This window comes from Vigna umbellata, chromosome 3, assembly GCF_029865625.1.
Source record: "Vigna umbellata cultivar VRB3 chromosome 3, Vumbellata_1.0, whole genome shotgun sequence".
NCBI lineage: Eukaryota > Viridiplantae > Streptophyta > Magnoliopsida > Fabales > Fabaceae > Vigna > Vigna umbellata.
The window spans coordinates 15,532,290-15,550,337 of record NC_142167.1 but is presented as its reverse complement, the minus strand read 5'-3'; the positions used below and the strand labels follow the sequence as shown (position 1 = coordinate 15,550,337).

The window sequence follows — 18,048 nt, the reverse complement described above, 5'->3', positions numbered from 1 at the left end:
ACAATCAACTTGTTTTATTTTATTTTCATCCTATTAGAGATCTTTCTTTACCCCAATTGGTCACCGGAGAGGACCCAGATGTCTGAACGCATCAAACTCACCTTCGACCCCAGAACATATGACTAGTCACAACTGACTGGACCAGGCCAGGGCTGCTATATGATCAGGGATGTGCCAAAATCAACAAAGAAAGGCTCTCAATAATTAACAATTAATTTATTTAAAGTATCTACCTTGTTCTCTTGTGCTCTAAATCTGAAATGCCTAATTTTAATATTTTCACTTCCTTCCACATCAACCTTAAACAGTACCTGTACATCTATTTAATACTCATATACATGCTATTATAGAACCCTTACTCCAGACCTTCCAAGATCAATTTCAGCCAACAAACTCATTCAAAACAGATTAAATTCATTACATCACAACATGCACAATTTCACAGTTTCAGTTATAACACCCAATACAATAAAAGTCATAAAACAGTTTCACAAGAGCACACCAGTTCAACATTCATATGCATATATTTTTATAAAATAAATTCATACAAAAATAATTAGCTCCCCTTACCTTCAAGTTGAGCAGTATAGTCAACTAGAGTGTCCTAACCGTGAAAGTTGCATGTCCTAAGTTCAAAAGGAGCACCATGCAACTATGTAAAGTTGCATGCCCTAAGTTCAAGAAAAAGTGGAGAAACTAACTTACCCGCCCAAATAGAAATCTAATCGGATAGAAGGGAAGCTCTCAACTCCGTGAGCGAAAGAACACCACTTATTTAAAATTTCAACGGTTCAAATGAGTGTAAGGGTAGAGAGAAGGCAGAGCAAGAAGGAGAAAATGGAGATGAGTTTAGAGAGAGAAAGGGTAACTGGAAAATAAACTCAGAGCTGGAAAAATGAGGCCTCTTCTGAGGTCCTAGTGCCCTTAGCTTCTTGGGCCAGGCTGCAGGACCTAGTAGCCTTACATTTTCAGGCTCTTACATATGTTGTGTTTCTTTTTTTAAGAAAAAAATAATAGAGAGACTTAGTTTTTAACTAGGTTTATAAATATATTTTTTTATATCAAGTTCATGAACTTAACTTATAAATTAAACGAGTTAAATTTGGGTTGTTCAACACACACATACATATATATTATACATATATATATATATATATATATATATATATATATATATATATATATATATATATATATATATATATATATATATATCATCTATATAGTAAATCTATCATGAATTCAATCAAAGAAAATAAATGTTTGTAAGTTTAAAATTTAAAGGGCAATATAAAATTTTGGAAGTGATTCCTTCTTTCCATTAAATGGTGAGAGCTATGTGTATATGTAATATAAGTTCATTATTGGCTACATGCTTACATTTATTTATTTATTTATTTTATTATTGGTCTAATTTATAGTTCAATACACCTATTTTAACTTATATACTTAAAAAAAAGTAATCCTCATATATACTATTTTTTTAATATCTCTGAGTTCAAACAGTATGAACTAAAATTTAAAATTATTTGTATAAAAATTAAAGTAAATTAAAATAGTATGTAGATGGAACAAAATCATTTTTTCCACATACAAATTTAAAGCATGCGCTTGGACTAGAAAACATTAAATATTGTCAAAAAGTTATTATGTGAGCTGACCAAATAGAATAAGAACAATTTTTTTAAAAAATGTTTGTTCTTTGACGTGTATTGGGTCATTTTATGACTTTTATTTTACCAAAAATAAAGTGTTCGTATTTTCATTTTATATCAAAATCTAAAATGAAAGAAGCCATTATACTAAATTGCAAGTGCATGCAAAGTATAATGATGACGATGAGTTGAGATATGTAGTTTATAAGAATGAGTATTTAACTTATTAAAATTGATATACATTAATGTGTAAGCATAAAGAAGTTTTTAATGTAAGTATTACAATTTTTTACAATGAGATAGTGAAATATTTTAAAATTTATAAATCACCTTGTCTCATGCATATTAATATCTATATAATAAAATTAATATTTATTATATATTGATTTTTTTTCATATAAGAAACTATTAACCTATTTAACCGTTGAAAAAAAATTGTTATAAGTGGGCAAACTATTTATTACATATTAAAAATTATTAGTTTCTATATTTTGAATTTATAATTTATTAATGTGTGGTTAAAATTTTAATATTTATTATTGTAGTGGAATTTTTTAATTGACTTAGGTGACACGAATATATATTTAGAATCATTGTCGAATTTTTATAAATTTTGCTATTTACAAAAGAATACACCTAAAATTCAACTTGCTTAAGAAAACATCATACTTTAAATAGGCAGCTAAAATTAATATAAAAAAGGTATCATATTCAGCATCGAATATTTTATACTTTATACTAAGTTTTGAATATTTTTTAATTCAATTTTTATTAAAAAAACAATTTATTGAGTATTTTAATTTTTTTAATATTTTTAAATTAAACTTTTACTTGTTTAATTTTTTTAATTGATTGATGGTTGTTATTTTTTCTAATGATTTGGATTTCTTTTTCTATGATTTTTATATCATCACTTACAATGATTAAAAGATTATTTTTGTCACGATTATTATTGATTCCTACCGTTTTTATTATTCAATAAACCTTTTTATAAAAGCAATACAAGTTATTAGTCATTTAATGATAACAACAACATCATTTTTATATTAATGATAAAATCTTATATTTATAAAAATAAGTAAACAAGATTGTAGAAAGATATCAGAGGAAAAAAAATTGAAATGGGAGTTCAATTAAAAATACCGAAATGTATGAACTTAGAAGTTAATCATGTTTTATATTAATTAGTTTTTTTTACTTTGTCTAAATAAAAAATCGATTTTGATTAACTAAATGTTACTGATACCCACCATTAACGTATAGAAAAATCACATTCCAAAGATAATGATCAAAGACGAAGAGACGACGAGCAAGTGGGTTTTCTAACTCTAAATCATTTATCTAAACTTTATATGGCACATAAATTATTCAAAAAGAAATTTATAACGAAAATGATTTCTGTATATATTCAAGTTGACTAGCAAATTGAACTTTATCATAATATTTTTCTCGAAAAAAAGTAAAGATTGGTCATCTTCTACACGCACTTGTGCTTGTACTTTCACATAGAACCACTTTAATTTCATAATATCAATTCGACATCTTTAACACTGTCAACTGTTGAAATGGTCAACCAAAACAAATAATTACAATTGCTTCATTAAGGAAAGAAAAAGTCTTATCATCCTATTGACACATGATGTCTGTCTACATTACCATATATAACACAAAATAAATAAAAAAAAATTCATATTCTCTTTCATAGAAATTGTTTGAGTTGGATTATTTTTAGCTTAAATTGATGGATAGAGAAGGAGAAAACTTTTGTAAATGCTTGCAAGTAATAGATCGTGAACTGGACTCCAAACTCTAATGGTATTGGAATATGTTATATGCCAAAAAATGTCAACACCTCTTGCAGTATATCGTAAGAATTTCTTTCAATTGCATTGATTTTAAAACTCTTTGTAGTAGACAGTTATAAAATGTGCCAAATGATAACTAAATTTAGTACATTCCATAAATATATAGTGTATATATATATATATTGTCAATGTATTATACAAATATAAAATATATTTGTACACAAATTAAAATCGACTATTTCTATTTAATATTTTTTTTCATATATTAAAATTTAAGTGTGATTTTAAGTCTAATGTGAAATAGAAAAACGAAAATTAAACAATTGTAAGGAATAAATTCTATAAATTTAAAAAAAAAATTAAGTTGGAGATGATATTGATTTGATTTGGATTCCTAGCTTATTGATGTGTTGAAATTTTTTGAATCCCTTTTATAACATGACTATTAATTGTTATGAAAAAAAACAAGTTATCAAAAAGATAAGACAGATAAAGAGATGTAAAAGTTAAAAAGTTCTTCTTCCATATACTTTTCCGTGAGAAAACTTATATTTAATTATATCATTTTAATTGGTATATCTATTTTCATGAATATTATTTTATTTAAATTAGCTTTAATTTTCCTATATATGGTGAATGGTCATACTATTCATCTAAACAACAATTGAAATAATGTAGAACTTATTAAAATAAGATAAGTATTGTTTGAAGCCAAGAAAACAAGTTTCCATGCCTTAACATTATCTTGTAATTTAGTTAAGCAAAGAAGCAAAATCAAAGTGAGACACTAATGTCGATGGAAGGAGTTATTTGAAATTATTGTTGAGTGAAAAAAACAAAATACGTGTTTGGATTTACTGCATGAAGCAGCCCACGTGTAATGAAAATGAAAAGGCTAAGTTTCCATAGCCAAAAATGGAGATGCATGCATTGAAAGAGAGAGTTTAAGTTACTTCTAATGGTGGTAACCAATAATAGTAAGGATCGTACCATTCCCCATGCATTCATTCAAATTACTGTCGTAAAATAACTTCGTGTCAGTCAAAAGCCAGCAATGTTTGAAACCATTAAGATTTTCTTAACTTTGGAAATAACCATGTTTTTGTTTTAAATAATCCACGTGAATCTAATTAATCTCGTGTTGATTACGAGGTTTTATCTTTTACTTTTACCGTTGAACAAATTATGTTTTGGCTTCATAGTAATAATATATATATTAAATTACAGTTACAGTATAGAACAATGCCTTTAGCATCAATAAAGATATTCATAGCTCCTCCCATTAGTTATAATTTTCAAATCATATGAGAAATTTATGTTTAGAAAACAAAGGAAGGTGTTTTATTATAATTGGCTCTTTTAAGGAACATGTCACTCCCACATCTTCATTTTTTTTATTATTTTTTTACTTTATGGTTGAAGGTTATCAGTGTGTTTTACTTGGTCACTTTCTTAAATTTTTCTTCATCAACAGCATGTAAATGTTGGAAACGCGAAGAACTAAGAACTGAAGAGGATTTTTTTATATATATATAACAAATTTGAATAAACGATTTTATTTCAGAATATAAGATTGAGATCAACTTTCTCGAACAATATCTTAATCTAAGATGTTCAAACCCATTCTTCACCTTCTTATTCAAAATCTTTTATCTGTCTAACATCATTTGAAAAGTGTCTTCGAAAGATTTTTCGATGTCAAAGTTAATTCGAATTTAGTCATTTAGATATTTAATGTGATTATTTATTTATTTATCTTAAATATGTATTTATAAATTTTAGAGTGAATCTGTTATTAGTGTCGACCTAATTATGATAAATTTAGTAATAATTACATTTTGTTCTAATTTGATTAATATTAAAAGTAATGTCCTTATAGATTATTATTCAAACCACACACATGTTCATGTTTATCGTGTGATCGACAAATTGTCCTATTTGAAATTATTCACACAATCATACAATACAGTTATTATTAAAAAAGAAAAAAAAGTGAAATATGTACGGTAAAATAATAAAGTATATATGAAAAAAAGTTATGCATATATAATGTAGTGTTAAGTTGAATTTAATATTTTACAAAATGAATTTTGTATCATAAATATTGAGAGTGTTACTCTCCATGCCTCTAACATCTCTTTATTAATATGTTCCGTTAAACGGACGAAAGATGGTTACAAGATAAAAGTAATAATTTTTCACTGTTCCTACGTAATTAATTAGGATGAAGAATTCATAGTTGATAATAGAATATATATCTTTTTGTCTAATAATAATGATTGCAATTATAGTTACTTTGAAGAAGACCTTACTTATTTACTGTTTTTCTATTTAAGGGTTACTTAGAATCAATAACAGTGAAAAATAAATGCTGTATCAGAAACATATTGATATTTTTACTAACACAATATTTTGCGTTAATATTGTAGTGACATGAAATTAAGTTTTAAGAATGTAGGAAATGAAAATGCAAAAGGGAAGCAAAGAGATTATCATAAGATGGAGAAAGAGAAAGGATTTTGGAACAGTTAAGGTTTTGGCTTTTTGTGTTGTTTTTTTCAACCCCACACAGGAACTTGGACTCCTTATAAAACACCTTCAACCATCTCCAAACCCCCCAAACACTCTCAATCCACTTTTCTTCATTCCCCTTTCACTTTCTCTCTTCCCACAACTCCAATTCTAGTTTCGGGATTCCAACACATGGACAACCAACGCAGTCCTCTTCTCAGTTGGGCTTACTACTGCCACGGAAAGGTAAAGCCTTGATTTTTATTTATTTATTTTTTTGTTTCTTTCGGGTGGAAAAAAAGGGTAGACTAATTCGTGACCTTATTGCATAACTGTGATGAGACAGTCAGTGGAGGAGCTCAAGCAGTCGCTGATGTGCACGACTCTTGAGCTGGAACAGACGAGAGCGAGTGTGCAAGAGGAGCTGAGGAAGAGGGACGATCAGCTTCAAACCCTGAAGGAGCTTCTGAACAAGGTGATGAGAGAGAGAGACGAGGCACAAGAGAAATGGCAAAGACTGGTGGTGGAGAAAATGGTTTTCCAGCAGCAAAAGCAGCAGCAGCAGCATCAGCAAACGGCCCCTGCTTCTGGGATTTCGAGCATTGAGGATGAGCCCAGGAGAGGGATTGACTCCAACAATGGGCTGTCGTCATCGGATTGTGAAGAAAGCATTGTTTCCTCTCCGATCATGGAGCATTTGGGTGGTGGGCAGGCACAGTTGCCAGAGTCAATGATTGAGCTTATATCACCAGATAAACCGTTGCCAGAAAAAGGTAAGCTTTTGCAGGCAGTGATGAAAGCAGGTCCCCTGCTTCAGACTCTGCTTCTCGCGGGACCACTCCCTCAATGGAGACACCCTCCACCCGCTCTTGAGTCCTTCGAGATTCCTCCTGTCACCATTCCTTCCCCGCAGGCACAGCAACAGGCGCAAACACAAGCGCAAGCACAATTCCTCCACCAAGACTCCTTCACCTCCAACTGCGGGAGAGTGAGTAGGAAAAGGGTTTTCTGTGAGGGCTCTGATTCTCCCACGCAGACCAAGTTCCAAAGGATTGTACTTCACTGACCAGTACTACAACTGTTACTGTTATCCAGTCAGTTGTATTTATCCTTTTTAGTTTTAATTTATTCGATTCGACTGATCTAGCGTATGTACAGTGGTTTGTTTTAACTCGGTGGGAGGAAAAGAGCTGAAGGAAAAAAAAAAGGTTTGATTTTGGGTTTCTGGTGATATTGGATGAATGATTTGTCCTTGACTGGCATTTTTGCCCTTTTCACATTCTCCTTTTGTTTTGTGTGAGGTGAAAGGGTGTCTGAAATTGTAATGTAACTAGGATAATGTAGTGCAGGAAGTGATGAGTGTGTGAGTGTGGGAGAGAGAGAGAAGGGTTGATGTGTAAGATCACATCAACAATTAAAGGGACGGGTGATTGGTTGTGTAGTCGTTGGGGTTGGGAGATAGTGTGGCCAACCACCAAGGGGGACGGCCATGAGCTCTGCGTGTAGGGTTTGGTGGACCCACAAATCAGAATCAGGATCTATTACTGGTGTGGTGTATGATTATATTAAGCTTTTTTAGACAAGTTATCATTATTCACTTCTAATCCTATTTCCTCTCTTTTTCTAACACTAATTCCCTTAACTAAAGCTAACCCTCCTTTGCTTCTGTCATATGTAAATCTATACCAGTATCAATCAATCTCAATCTCTATATCATTCCATAAGAGCGCGCCAAATATTTCTTCCTTTCAAAGAGGCACAATAGTAGTTCACTTTGACCAATTCTATGTATGATGCTCCATGAAAGCATGGTAACCAAAGGGAAAATCATCCACTCTACAAATAAATGTTAAATCATTATGTACCTCAATTTTCAACAAAAGGTTGTTTCCGATCTATGATATCACCTTATAATTCAGGGTGTGCCATCTCTGTTCCAGTGGGATTATTTTAGAAATCCTTTTAGTTATCAAACTATGAATAATTGGGACGAATTTTGAAGATATGATGATCCAATAGAAGGATGTCAGCGTCAAATTCCATACTAAGTGTAGCCATGTTCTACAACAGTGTGAAGGTCAGGTCAAGGGAAATCACATGGACAGTCTTCTTCAAAGCAGACAGGTAGAATGCAGAGGCTGCAAGAATTTGGCTAAAAGTGTTGCGTACTTCACGTATTTTTCAAACGTAAACTTTATCCAGCACTTGTCACTGTTCAAGAAGCTAATGTTTTGTGGCATTTTAACCAGGATTATTTACTGTATATCTCTCTTCTTTTGCGCGGTTAGCGCCAGCTATAGAAAGTTAGTTTCTTAATCGAGAAATTAAAATAGAAACGACGTTGTTTTCATCCAGCTAGCTGTGTAATTAATTAAACTTTACATCAATATATCCTTGCCGGTGAGGGCAACAAGGAAGTCCTAGAAAACACGCTAAGCCTCTTCCGAACGGTGAACACAGGCTGCGCAAATGACGCGACTCGTGCCTTAAAAGACAAGAGAGGTTGAAGCTTCGGTCAACATTAGGCCGAATAAGCCAAATTAGAACAATCTCAAAGACGGTTTTAACCAAATAAAGCCCAGGCCCATAGTTATACGTCGGGCCGACAAGCAACCCCGTCTATGTTCAAAGAACAAATGAAAATTCAAAGATTGAAGACATTTCCAGTCTGCATCCAAAGGAGGGTAAAAAAAAGACAAAGAAATGTAAGAAACGAAAGAGTTTGGACCAATGGCAGAACCTTAAACTGGGATCGAAGTGAAAAGGGTTTAGGGTCTTACTCCACAGAACACGGATGACTTGGAAGATGAACTCTTGTTCTAAACATTAGGCATATCTCACTTACATCCTTCGAGCAATCATTGAACCCAGTCCTTTTCTCTAATAAACTCCACGACGGAAATAATATTTAATCTTATCTTCTGAGTCAGGTTCATGCAATTAGAATTAGATTTTTCAAAACAGTCATGTACAGTTAAAAAGAAAGTTCAATACAACAGTTTTACAATTGAAAACGGAAAGATAAAGCTCCACAAGACGTGCCATGCTAAATCTTATGACACATGGACTAATATTGAGAACTGTTTCCGTCAATGCTAACCGCCTAAACTACAGCATCATGTTACAAGAACAAAACAGAATTGTAGACAGGAATTAACATGGTTTAAGCGCAAATGTCTACTTTTGGGGCCCTCCATGAGCTTCTTCTACGTTGTACATCGAATTTTCAAATAATGTTAAACGTGCAGTCATGCTCTCTGACCTAAGCTTAGGCAAAATTTCGCATATACACATCTTTCTCTCATGCGATCATCAGCCATATACAACTTACATTTTATATTTCAGCAGGAAAAAGAGGAAAAATTTTCCGCTCAATAATCTTCTTCATCTTCGTCATCTTGTTTATTCGCTTGATTGTGTTTTTGAGCTTTATACAACTCAGCAATCTGCAAAGCAATCGAAACAAGACCAAAAATAATCAATTTGAGTTCCCATTACTATTTTTTCAATCTTCTATCATTGTTGGTCAGATAAAATAGATTGCACTTTACCTGCTCAGATGATGTGGCCTGTTCAGGAGCTTTGTCATGCCGGACTCGAACCAGCCTTGGAAATCGAAGAGAGATGCCCTTCAAAAAAAATAAATGCCAACCAAAAAAATTAAATACAGCTATTATCAATAATTAAACAATGTTACACATCAATTCATTCTATTACCCTGTTCGGATCTACTATGCCCGCTGCAGCACGGTGGACAGGGCTAATGGTCAGGTCTGCCGCTCTCACCTCCCACACCTGGATGAAATTAGGTAACATACAACTAATGCATAAAAAGATTGCTAGAAAGAGCATAATACGATTTTATTGGATAAAAATATACAATTAAAAATAAGGCACTGGAAAAATCGTTTCAACTCCAGTGGCATGATTTTTTTAGGGAACCAAAAAAGATGAAATTAGTGTAGATTGTTGGTGAGTGAAACCAGTTTGAAAAAAATGGAACATACTAACATTTTTCACTTACTTTCACTCGTCTTTCTATTTCTCTTCAACCAATCATCTTCAACTTTCTATTTTATTTCTTATATATTTCTACTTTCCTATTTTATTTTCATCAAACGTGTTTCGTTCTTCTCTACCAAATACAACATACGAGCTTTCACCGTTTATTTAAAACTAGAATTGCCATATGCCCATTATCCTTCCCACTATTATTAGTAATGCTTTGCCAACTGCGCTCATTATTCTAGAAAGTAATGTCAAGAACAAGGTTGCATATAATCCCTACTCGATCACATTGGGAGATCATTCAGCCACATTCGAGTGGCATCAAACTATGATAGTATTCCCAACAGTATGAATGTTCTTCCATGTATTCCATTGAAGTACTGGGAAATTTAAAACAAGGACACAGTAATACCAGTAAGAGATAAGATGACTCTATAATGATGGTAGGCTACAGCACAATTGGAAAAGACAATAATAGTGAAATCGCCAAGAAAAGTCAGGATAACTCTCACCTCACTGGCTTCAAACCAGACATCAGGATTGAGTGTTTCCCCAAATCTATAGTATGACTGAAATCAAAGAGCGGTTTAAAGTAATTTCAAAAACATCAAGCATGACTAGAAAAGGGTAAGAGTGAAAGAAGAGGCTGGGACCTTCGGCTTGGAAATCACTTGAGAGCGAAGACTGGAAGAACGTTCTACAAGTACAGATTCAGAGAAACCCGTTCCTGCCCACCATAACAAGAAGATTAAGAGAAAGAATCTTAACGAATGAACTCGGCAGTGACTACAAAATTAAAATAATACTAACCAATCTTGCAAATAGTTTGAAATTCTTCATTATTGTTGTCATAGCAAGCAAGGAGGAAGGCACCATAGACTCCTACAAGACATGGCACTATTTCATTCAAACCTCTCTAAGCTGAGGGTTTACAATAGCAGTGTATCTAAATCCCAAAGACATAGCCTTCTTCATACACGCTGTTAAAAAAGACGAGTAACATAAGCCACATCACACTATAGAGTATACTCATGATCACCTGTACGTTTTCCACGCCCATGGAAAGCAGCAATAGGTACCAAGTCTACAGAGTCCCCTAAACTGTAAACTAGAACTGATGAGTAAACAGAAATTCATAATAAAGAATTAAGAAATATGAACGTCAGAACACACATCCTTACTTGTCCATATAATCTTTCTTCAGTTTTAGCCAGTTGAGTGATCGCTTGGCAGGTTCATATGTAGCGTCCTCATTTAGTGTCTTAATAATCAATCCCTCACAACTACGAATCAAGAGACACCGAATATTAATGACAAATTCTCATTCAAATTATAGTAAGAAAAACAAATTTTAAACATCTGATTGCTGAACAATAAATAATCAAGAGTCAGTTTGTTTTGCCAGTTTGTCCTGATAACTAAATAAAGCACATTCAGAAAAATCCTTGTCTAACGTATCATTAAAGTTCAAGCTGATTGAATGGAAAAACAAACAGACTAATTAGTCCAATCTTCGTATTCCTCTCAAATACTAATAGTAAATCTCATTAGCATAAGTTGCAGAGTATCATACATTATGCTGAAATAATGCATTATTTTAAATTCAAAACTATCTAGAAGAAAACGTGCACCTAGCACCAACAGCTTGGTCAAGAAAATTCTGTATCTCCTCAACATCATTTGAAGTTAATGCTGTTGCAAACTGGAGAAAACCAGATTCTTCCTCAAAAGAGGCATATAGATGCTGCAGAGAGAAAACAGATACCCATCAATAAGTAGCTCTTATTTGTATAGAAGGCCATGATTTATTGAATAAATTCAATGAGTAAATAACATTAAATTAACATTGTGAAAGAAATCAATTAGTTTCCCTACCTGTTAGGACTTAAGCAAGAGAACCCAACCTAAAAGACTAGTCCTTTAGGTGGAAGAGTCTCAATGCTCAAGTATTGTTAAAATTATGATTGTTACTGTATTGTACAGTTTTCATAAAGCTGTAATTTGGGTGTCCTAGCCTAAGGGTTTACTGTTATAGAATATATATTATATATATATATAATATATATATATATATATATATATAAGCAACTGGCTGATTTTTATTACCACCAATTTGACGTCAAAATTAGTGCCCTGTTGTCGGACCACCAGTATCAGTTGTCTACTACCACAGTCCAAAACCGTATTTCCTAGCTAAGTTAGGGTTAGGTGTGTCTTGAAGAGCATGACCCAACGCAACCTTGGTGATGACATGAACAAAAGCTTTGTGACAGGCTGCCTTGCTCCAATCTCTAATTGTCCTTTATCAGGCATCTGAGTTAATGTGCCACCTTCTTGATGTGGAATTACATGTCGTTCGTCTTGTCGACATCTTCTAGGTGCACATTTCTTGTTACCAAGTTTTCCAATGAGTACCAAGAGCATTTGAGACTTAAATTTGAAAAATTGAACCATCAAGGTCAATCTTCTAAGGGGCCAAGGGTTGTATTTCTCAATCTGTGGAGGGTTAACCTTCGTAAGTAATAGTTGACTTATGAGTTTAATCCATATCCTATTTATAACTTTTCAATTTATCATTGTCTCCATCATGTTCTTTTGTTGCTTCTTTGTCTGTACCATGGTTCCTAAAACTACTAATGAAACACCTCATCTTGAATGGCAATAAGCCATGATTGATGAAGCACATCTATGATTGATGAAGTGCACATTCTCCCAAGCAATGGCACATGGAAGTTTGTTCCTATTCCATCTAGAAAGAAGATTGTGGTTGGGTTTATGTTGTTAAAGTTGGACTTAGTGATGAAGTTGAGCACCTCAAAGCTTGATTGGTGGTCAAAGGATATACACAAGTTTATATGCACTGGAATACTTGCTAGGCCTTTCTTTTGCAATGGTTGTTATTTGCCATCGGCCACTTCATTAGCTTGACATTAAAAATGTTTTCCTTTCATTGTTTATTGATGAAATTTACATGGAACAACCTATTGGGTTTGTTAAATCAAAATTTGATTGTGGACTAAGGTGAAACTTTTTCATATCTATAAAGATAATGGAGCTACATTTATCTCATTATTACAAGACCTAATATTTGTCAAAGTTATTTGACAATTCATGCAAAATCCTCACATTACTCACTTAAAGCTTGAGGTTCTCCCAACTAATGGACTTGGTTTTTTAGGTTGAGCTCTCCTCCTGTGCTAAGTCGTAACAATTGGTGTAAACAAAAATACTAATTGATGATTGATGTCAGTCCTTAAAAGGGGTGAAAATGTTAGGAGTCCCACAATGAGTAGGGTGAACTACTTAATATGATACTTACCATTGAGGTTCTTCTACCTAATAGACTAGTTTTTAATGTTGGACTCTCCTCTTGCCCTTGAGTCCTAACACTACCAAACTAAAAAACGTATCTCAAAAGCTGGATCAGCTTTTAGGTTTACAACTGTCAGCCTTCTCTATCAAGGACTAAGCTACATAATAAAGAAATAAAAAACATGAAACTATTGCCAGAGCAAAGATAAAAGTAGGTACCTCTCTGCGGACTCTAAGGTTTTCCTGAAGAAGTTCTTGGCCATTTAGATACAACAAATCAAAAGCAAATACACAAACATTAACCTTTATATCTTCAATTTCTACTTTCTTGCGAGCTCGAGTACTGAGGGTCTGTCAAAAACAAACATGTTCTTGAAAGAGTGAAAGAGAATTTAAATGTGAAGCCCTTGATAACATGTCATATACAAGTGCAGGTCATAAATGTAAATGCAATTTTCCATTATAAGGGATATAGATGAGCAGATAGCTAACTCTGATACATGTCCTATCTATTCTATACTAGAGAACTTTCTATGTATCAGTTAAAAAAACATTATTTTCTTCTTTCAAGTCATGTCTAATTCAAATCCCAGAACAAAAATATCAGAAACCGAAAACTTGTGTCACCAAGATAGGAAAGACAACACAGGCATAACATACCAAAGGACCTAATATTGATTAACTGCCGGTATAAAAAGGTTTCTGATAATGTACTAACGTCCAAAAAGAAAAACAGCATTACAATTACCTGGAAAGAAAGAAGTTTTTGTGTTGCACGGTCATATGCAACAATTTCACAATCAAGAATAAATGAAGATACACTTGTTTTCTTCAACCTGTTCACTGACAGAAAATGGTCATTACAAGTGATTGTTTACTAAATGCAACTTCATCTTGTTAGGAAGTGTGCTACCCAAAAAGGCTGAACCAGACCTCAAATATATCATTCCCAATAAAGCTTTTTTTTTTACCTTGAAACTGCAGCAGCAACATCAGGAAACTTCTCGGTGTTCCGTTCTGCTTGTCTACTGTAAATCTCAACTGAACCATTCTCCAAGTAATGTATCTGTTTCAATGCAGATAATGTTATTGCACATAATTAATATTACAAGAGTTATGTTTCGGATGGAAGACTTGACCATGAAGTATCACCTGGGCACGCTCTCCATCGTATTTGTATTCACAGGTAAATTCCACATCCTGGAATTTGTTCAGAACTTCAGTTACACTTTTTGCTGCCTTTGATAGCATAGGTCTAATTGGAACACCTGGAGTAAATTTACAAGTCTTTGGAAGCTTCCATAGACCCTCCGTAAGCAGTGCAGATATTATTTTGTCATAGTCAGGAAGAACAGAATAGACTTGTTTAACAATATCCGAAGCCTGATGCAAAATGAAACCAGAAATAAATATATATTTATACATATATGATATATATATATACATATATGATATATATATATACATATATGATATATATATATTATATATTATATATATACATATATGATATATATATATATATATATATAATAGGAAATGAAATATAATGAATCTCTGCCCAATGTTTCCTAAAATGCAGAATAGGGAAAAGGTGGGTGGTATCTTCATCAGAAATCACTGATACCAACTACAGCAGCAGTAGCACCCTACCCCAAAAAATTTAGTTCAGAACCACTTAAAATGCTTAAAACCCAAAGGCGAATATTGCTATTCAACATGAACTCACAAGACTAGGCCATGTAAACCAATTCACTCTTATCCATATTTCCCAGTTCAATAACATTAGCTTACCTTTTCAAAAGGAGACTGAATTTCAGGAGGCGGTTTAGAGTGTTCTTCAGTGTATGCCGCAGCTTGGCCTAGTGCAGCCAATAGAGTTTGCTCTGCATAACCAATTCGCAACTTCGTCTAGAAAACAAGAACAAGATGCAATTAACATGAATAAGTAAGCCCACACCAGCAAGCTTCAATGAAGAATTAAAATTTCAACCTGAAGCAAACGAATTAGATATTGAGGTTCACAGTCAGTTGCAGCAACAAGAAGTGCCTTGATATGATTCTTTTTTTTCTCTTGACTGTCTTTTCCAGATTCCTGTACACATTTAGAAATAAAGAAAAAGTATCAGCATTATTTAGAAAAATTCAGTTATACACAAATATGTATTCAATTCAAATCCCAACAACAAATTCCTCCTTTCTTCCCTTGCAGGACATACACCCAGCCATAGTAACTTCTAACATGCTCACCAAACAGATTTCGAGAAATTTAAAGATGAAAAGAAACGTATAACATAGCTTTCAATAAGCCATGGCTTCAACAAAAGACACAAACGAACCTCCATCCCAGGCACATTAAACTCCAACAAACTTCTAACCATAATAGAGTATCAAAAAAATGAGCTGAAAATGACTGATGTGCTCTATGCACAACTTATGATAGAGAGACCAATTACGCTCTCCAAGTCTTCAATACCAGTTTACTCAGAATTTACTTTTGCAAATTCTCTACTCTCTTTTTACCATTCATGCTGTTATACCGCATGAGAATGCACTAAAACGAGGTTATCCTAAAGCAAAGGGCCATGGCCATGTTGTGCTTAGTTTCCTCAATCACTCCACGTTGTAATAATAATTTCAAATTGATCCATGCATGGGAAGAACTTATAGATGCAGCTCGTCGACAAAAAACTAGGCACTGCTATTTAGAAAGTAAATAACCCTCCTTTTTTAAACCCTGTAATAAACTCATTTACTTGTTTGAAATAAACCCAACAGAAACACATTAGACTGTGTAATTGCCTGCAAGGGAGATTCTTGTTGACTGGGGGATCATGTGCGATTTCAATAAACCTCAATTTTAACGTAATTTGTTTATATTTAAAAACAATAAACCACAGGCTTGAGGAAAAGGTTGAGATGTAATGTGAATAAGCGGACAACAAAATGCACAATATTCAAAATCAATGCTAACATACCTTAGCAATAAGGCGAAAAGTGTTGAAAACCTTCCTGATGGTTAATGCTTCAGGCTTCCACATCATAGGTTGAGATGAACGGCTCTCTTTGGCGACCAAGCCCAAATCACCTTTTTTCTGTCAATAATAAAATACCCTTCGGTCAAAATCGTCTCAGCAGCAAGAATGGAAGAAAAACTCAGTCACCCGATACCAATTCTTAGCAAACCAAAAGAACTGAAACCGCCTCTTAACAATGATCTTCCACGGTCAAATCCAACTAAACAAAGAAAGAACAAAAGGACACATCTAAATTCAGTCACCTGATACTGAGTCTTAATCCAATTCTCGTTCCTTCCATAAGCCTCCGCGAGCGCCTTGGAAATGATCGACTCGCCGATTCCCAATTCCAACCCTTCATGAGCAGGCGCAATCCGGTTTGCGGAGAGGTAAACGACGGGAACAAGATCCTCCGGCGTGGCCAGCATCACAGTCCGCAGCACATTGCAAACAATGTCAGTGATAACTATTCTTCCACTTTCCTGAGAAATCATATCGAATGCCAAGGCGAGAAAGAGAAACGGCACGGGCTGTCCCTTCTCCCATGCAATCATCGAAGCGGGATCGAAACTGGAAGGCTTCTGCTTCAGCTGCGCAACTTGCTTCTTCAGCTCCTCCGTCTTCCCCTTCGAAGAAGACGTTGACAGTTGGCGTACCTTCCGCGGTTCCGGCTTAACAGCTTCTGGTTTAGCAACTTCTTCCTGTTTAACTGCTTGCTCCGGTTCAACGGTTATGGGCGGAGAAGGCAGTTTGGGAGATTTGGGGTTGCTAGGGTTTTGTGAGGAAGTGGAGAGTGGAGATTTTCTTTTCTTGGGAGGTGATGAAAGCTTGGATGTTTTGGATTTGGAATTCTTCTTAGCGGCGGCCATGAGAGCGTCGAAGGCGGATGGTGGCTTAGACATGACGCGGAGAGGGACAGAGAAGAGAGAAAGAGGGAAAGAGACGAGAGAAGGAACCCTAACAGTTCGAGAGAAACAGAAAGAAAGACGAAAAGAAGAACCAAAAGAGGATCGAAAATGCAATGCGAGCATGAATGAATGAACCGAGTGAGTGATTTGAAAGGGCAAACAGAGCGTGAGTGACTGAGTTTGTTAGAGAAGCGGGAGGTCCGCCAGAGACTATAGAAGTGGCGGGAACAACAGCGCTTGCTTGCACTTACACACAATAAAAATTAATTTCTGCAACTAGATTAAATTGTGTACATATTTTATATTTTTATTGAAAGGGATCAAACAATTAAGTGAATTTAAGTTTTGATTATGTTCCAACTAGTTACTTTGGATAAGGTTAAAATATCATAATTGATTATTGAAATAATATAATTTAGTGTAATTGTATGTCATTAACATGTTACATTAATATATAATTATTAATAACATCGATAAGGATTCTATAAATCTGGATTTGGTTTTAATTCTGGAAGAGTACCTTCCTTTTTTTAGCCTGATTGCTTGTAATATTATTGGCAAAAGTTTACTCTTTAATTGTTAGAGTTTAAGAGTACTTATGTGAATTTGTATAAATTCAAAATCATCATAATGAAAATCTTTTTAAATTAAGATTGTTTAGAATAAGACTTAGGATTTTTTAAATCGAATCAGAGATAAATTCTTGTGTGATTATTGTTTCCTTTCATTAGTCATTCTTTATATCTACAAATTATTGAAAAAATCCATTAAAATAATTCTCTATATTATTTTTTAAACAAATGTATTAAAATCTTTTAAATCCAATTCATCC

General features: G+C 33.7%; 2 protein-coding genes across 2 annotated transcripts; one reads left to right on the top strand and one right to left on the bottom strand.

Moving 5' to 3' along the window:
- The first annotated feature begins 6,057 nt into the window (after window positions 1–6,057).
- LOC124847207 (uncharacterized) lies at window positions 6,058–7,575 on the top strand. Its single transcript, XM_047324645.2, has 2 exons — window positions 6,058–6,217; window positions 6,318–7,575. The coding sequence occupies exons 1-2, from the start codon at window positions 6,164–6,166 to the stop codon at window positions 7,035–7,037; spliced, it is 774 nt and encodes a 257-aa protein (XP_047180601.1). The 5' UTR covers window positions 6,058–6,163; the 3' UTR covers window positions 7,038–7,575.
- Window positions 7,576–8,952: 1,377 nt separating this feature from the next.
- On the bottom strand, window positions 8,953–17,461 carry LOC124847206 (DNA ligase 1). Its single transcript, XM_047324644.2, has 17 exons — window positions 16,572–17,461; window positions 16,270–16,386; window positions 15,285–15,386; window positions 15,086–15,202; window positions 14,444–14,674; window positions 14,263–14,357; window positions 14,040–14,127; window positions 13,511–13,642; window positions 11,611–11,723; window positions 11,161–11,262; window positions 11,019–11,080; window positions 10,790–10,861; window positions 10,633–10,706; window positions 10,492–10,548; window positions 9,689–9,766; window positions 9,523–9,600; window positions 8,953–9,417 (listed from the first exon to the last, which is right to left on the bottom strand). Exons 1-17 carry the CDS (start codon window positions 17,337–17,339, stop codon window positions 9,343–9,345), a joined length of 2,361 nt encoding a protein of 786 aa, XP_047180600.1. The 5' UTR covers window positions 17,340–17,461; the 3' UTR covers window positions 8,953–9,342.
- Between the last annotated feature and the right edge of the window lie 587 nt (window positions 17,462–18,048).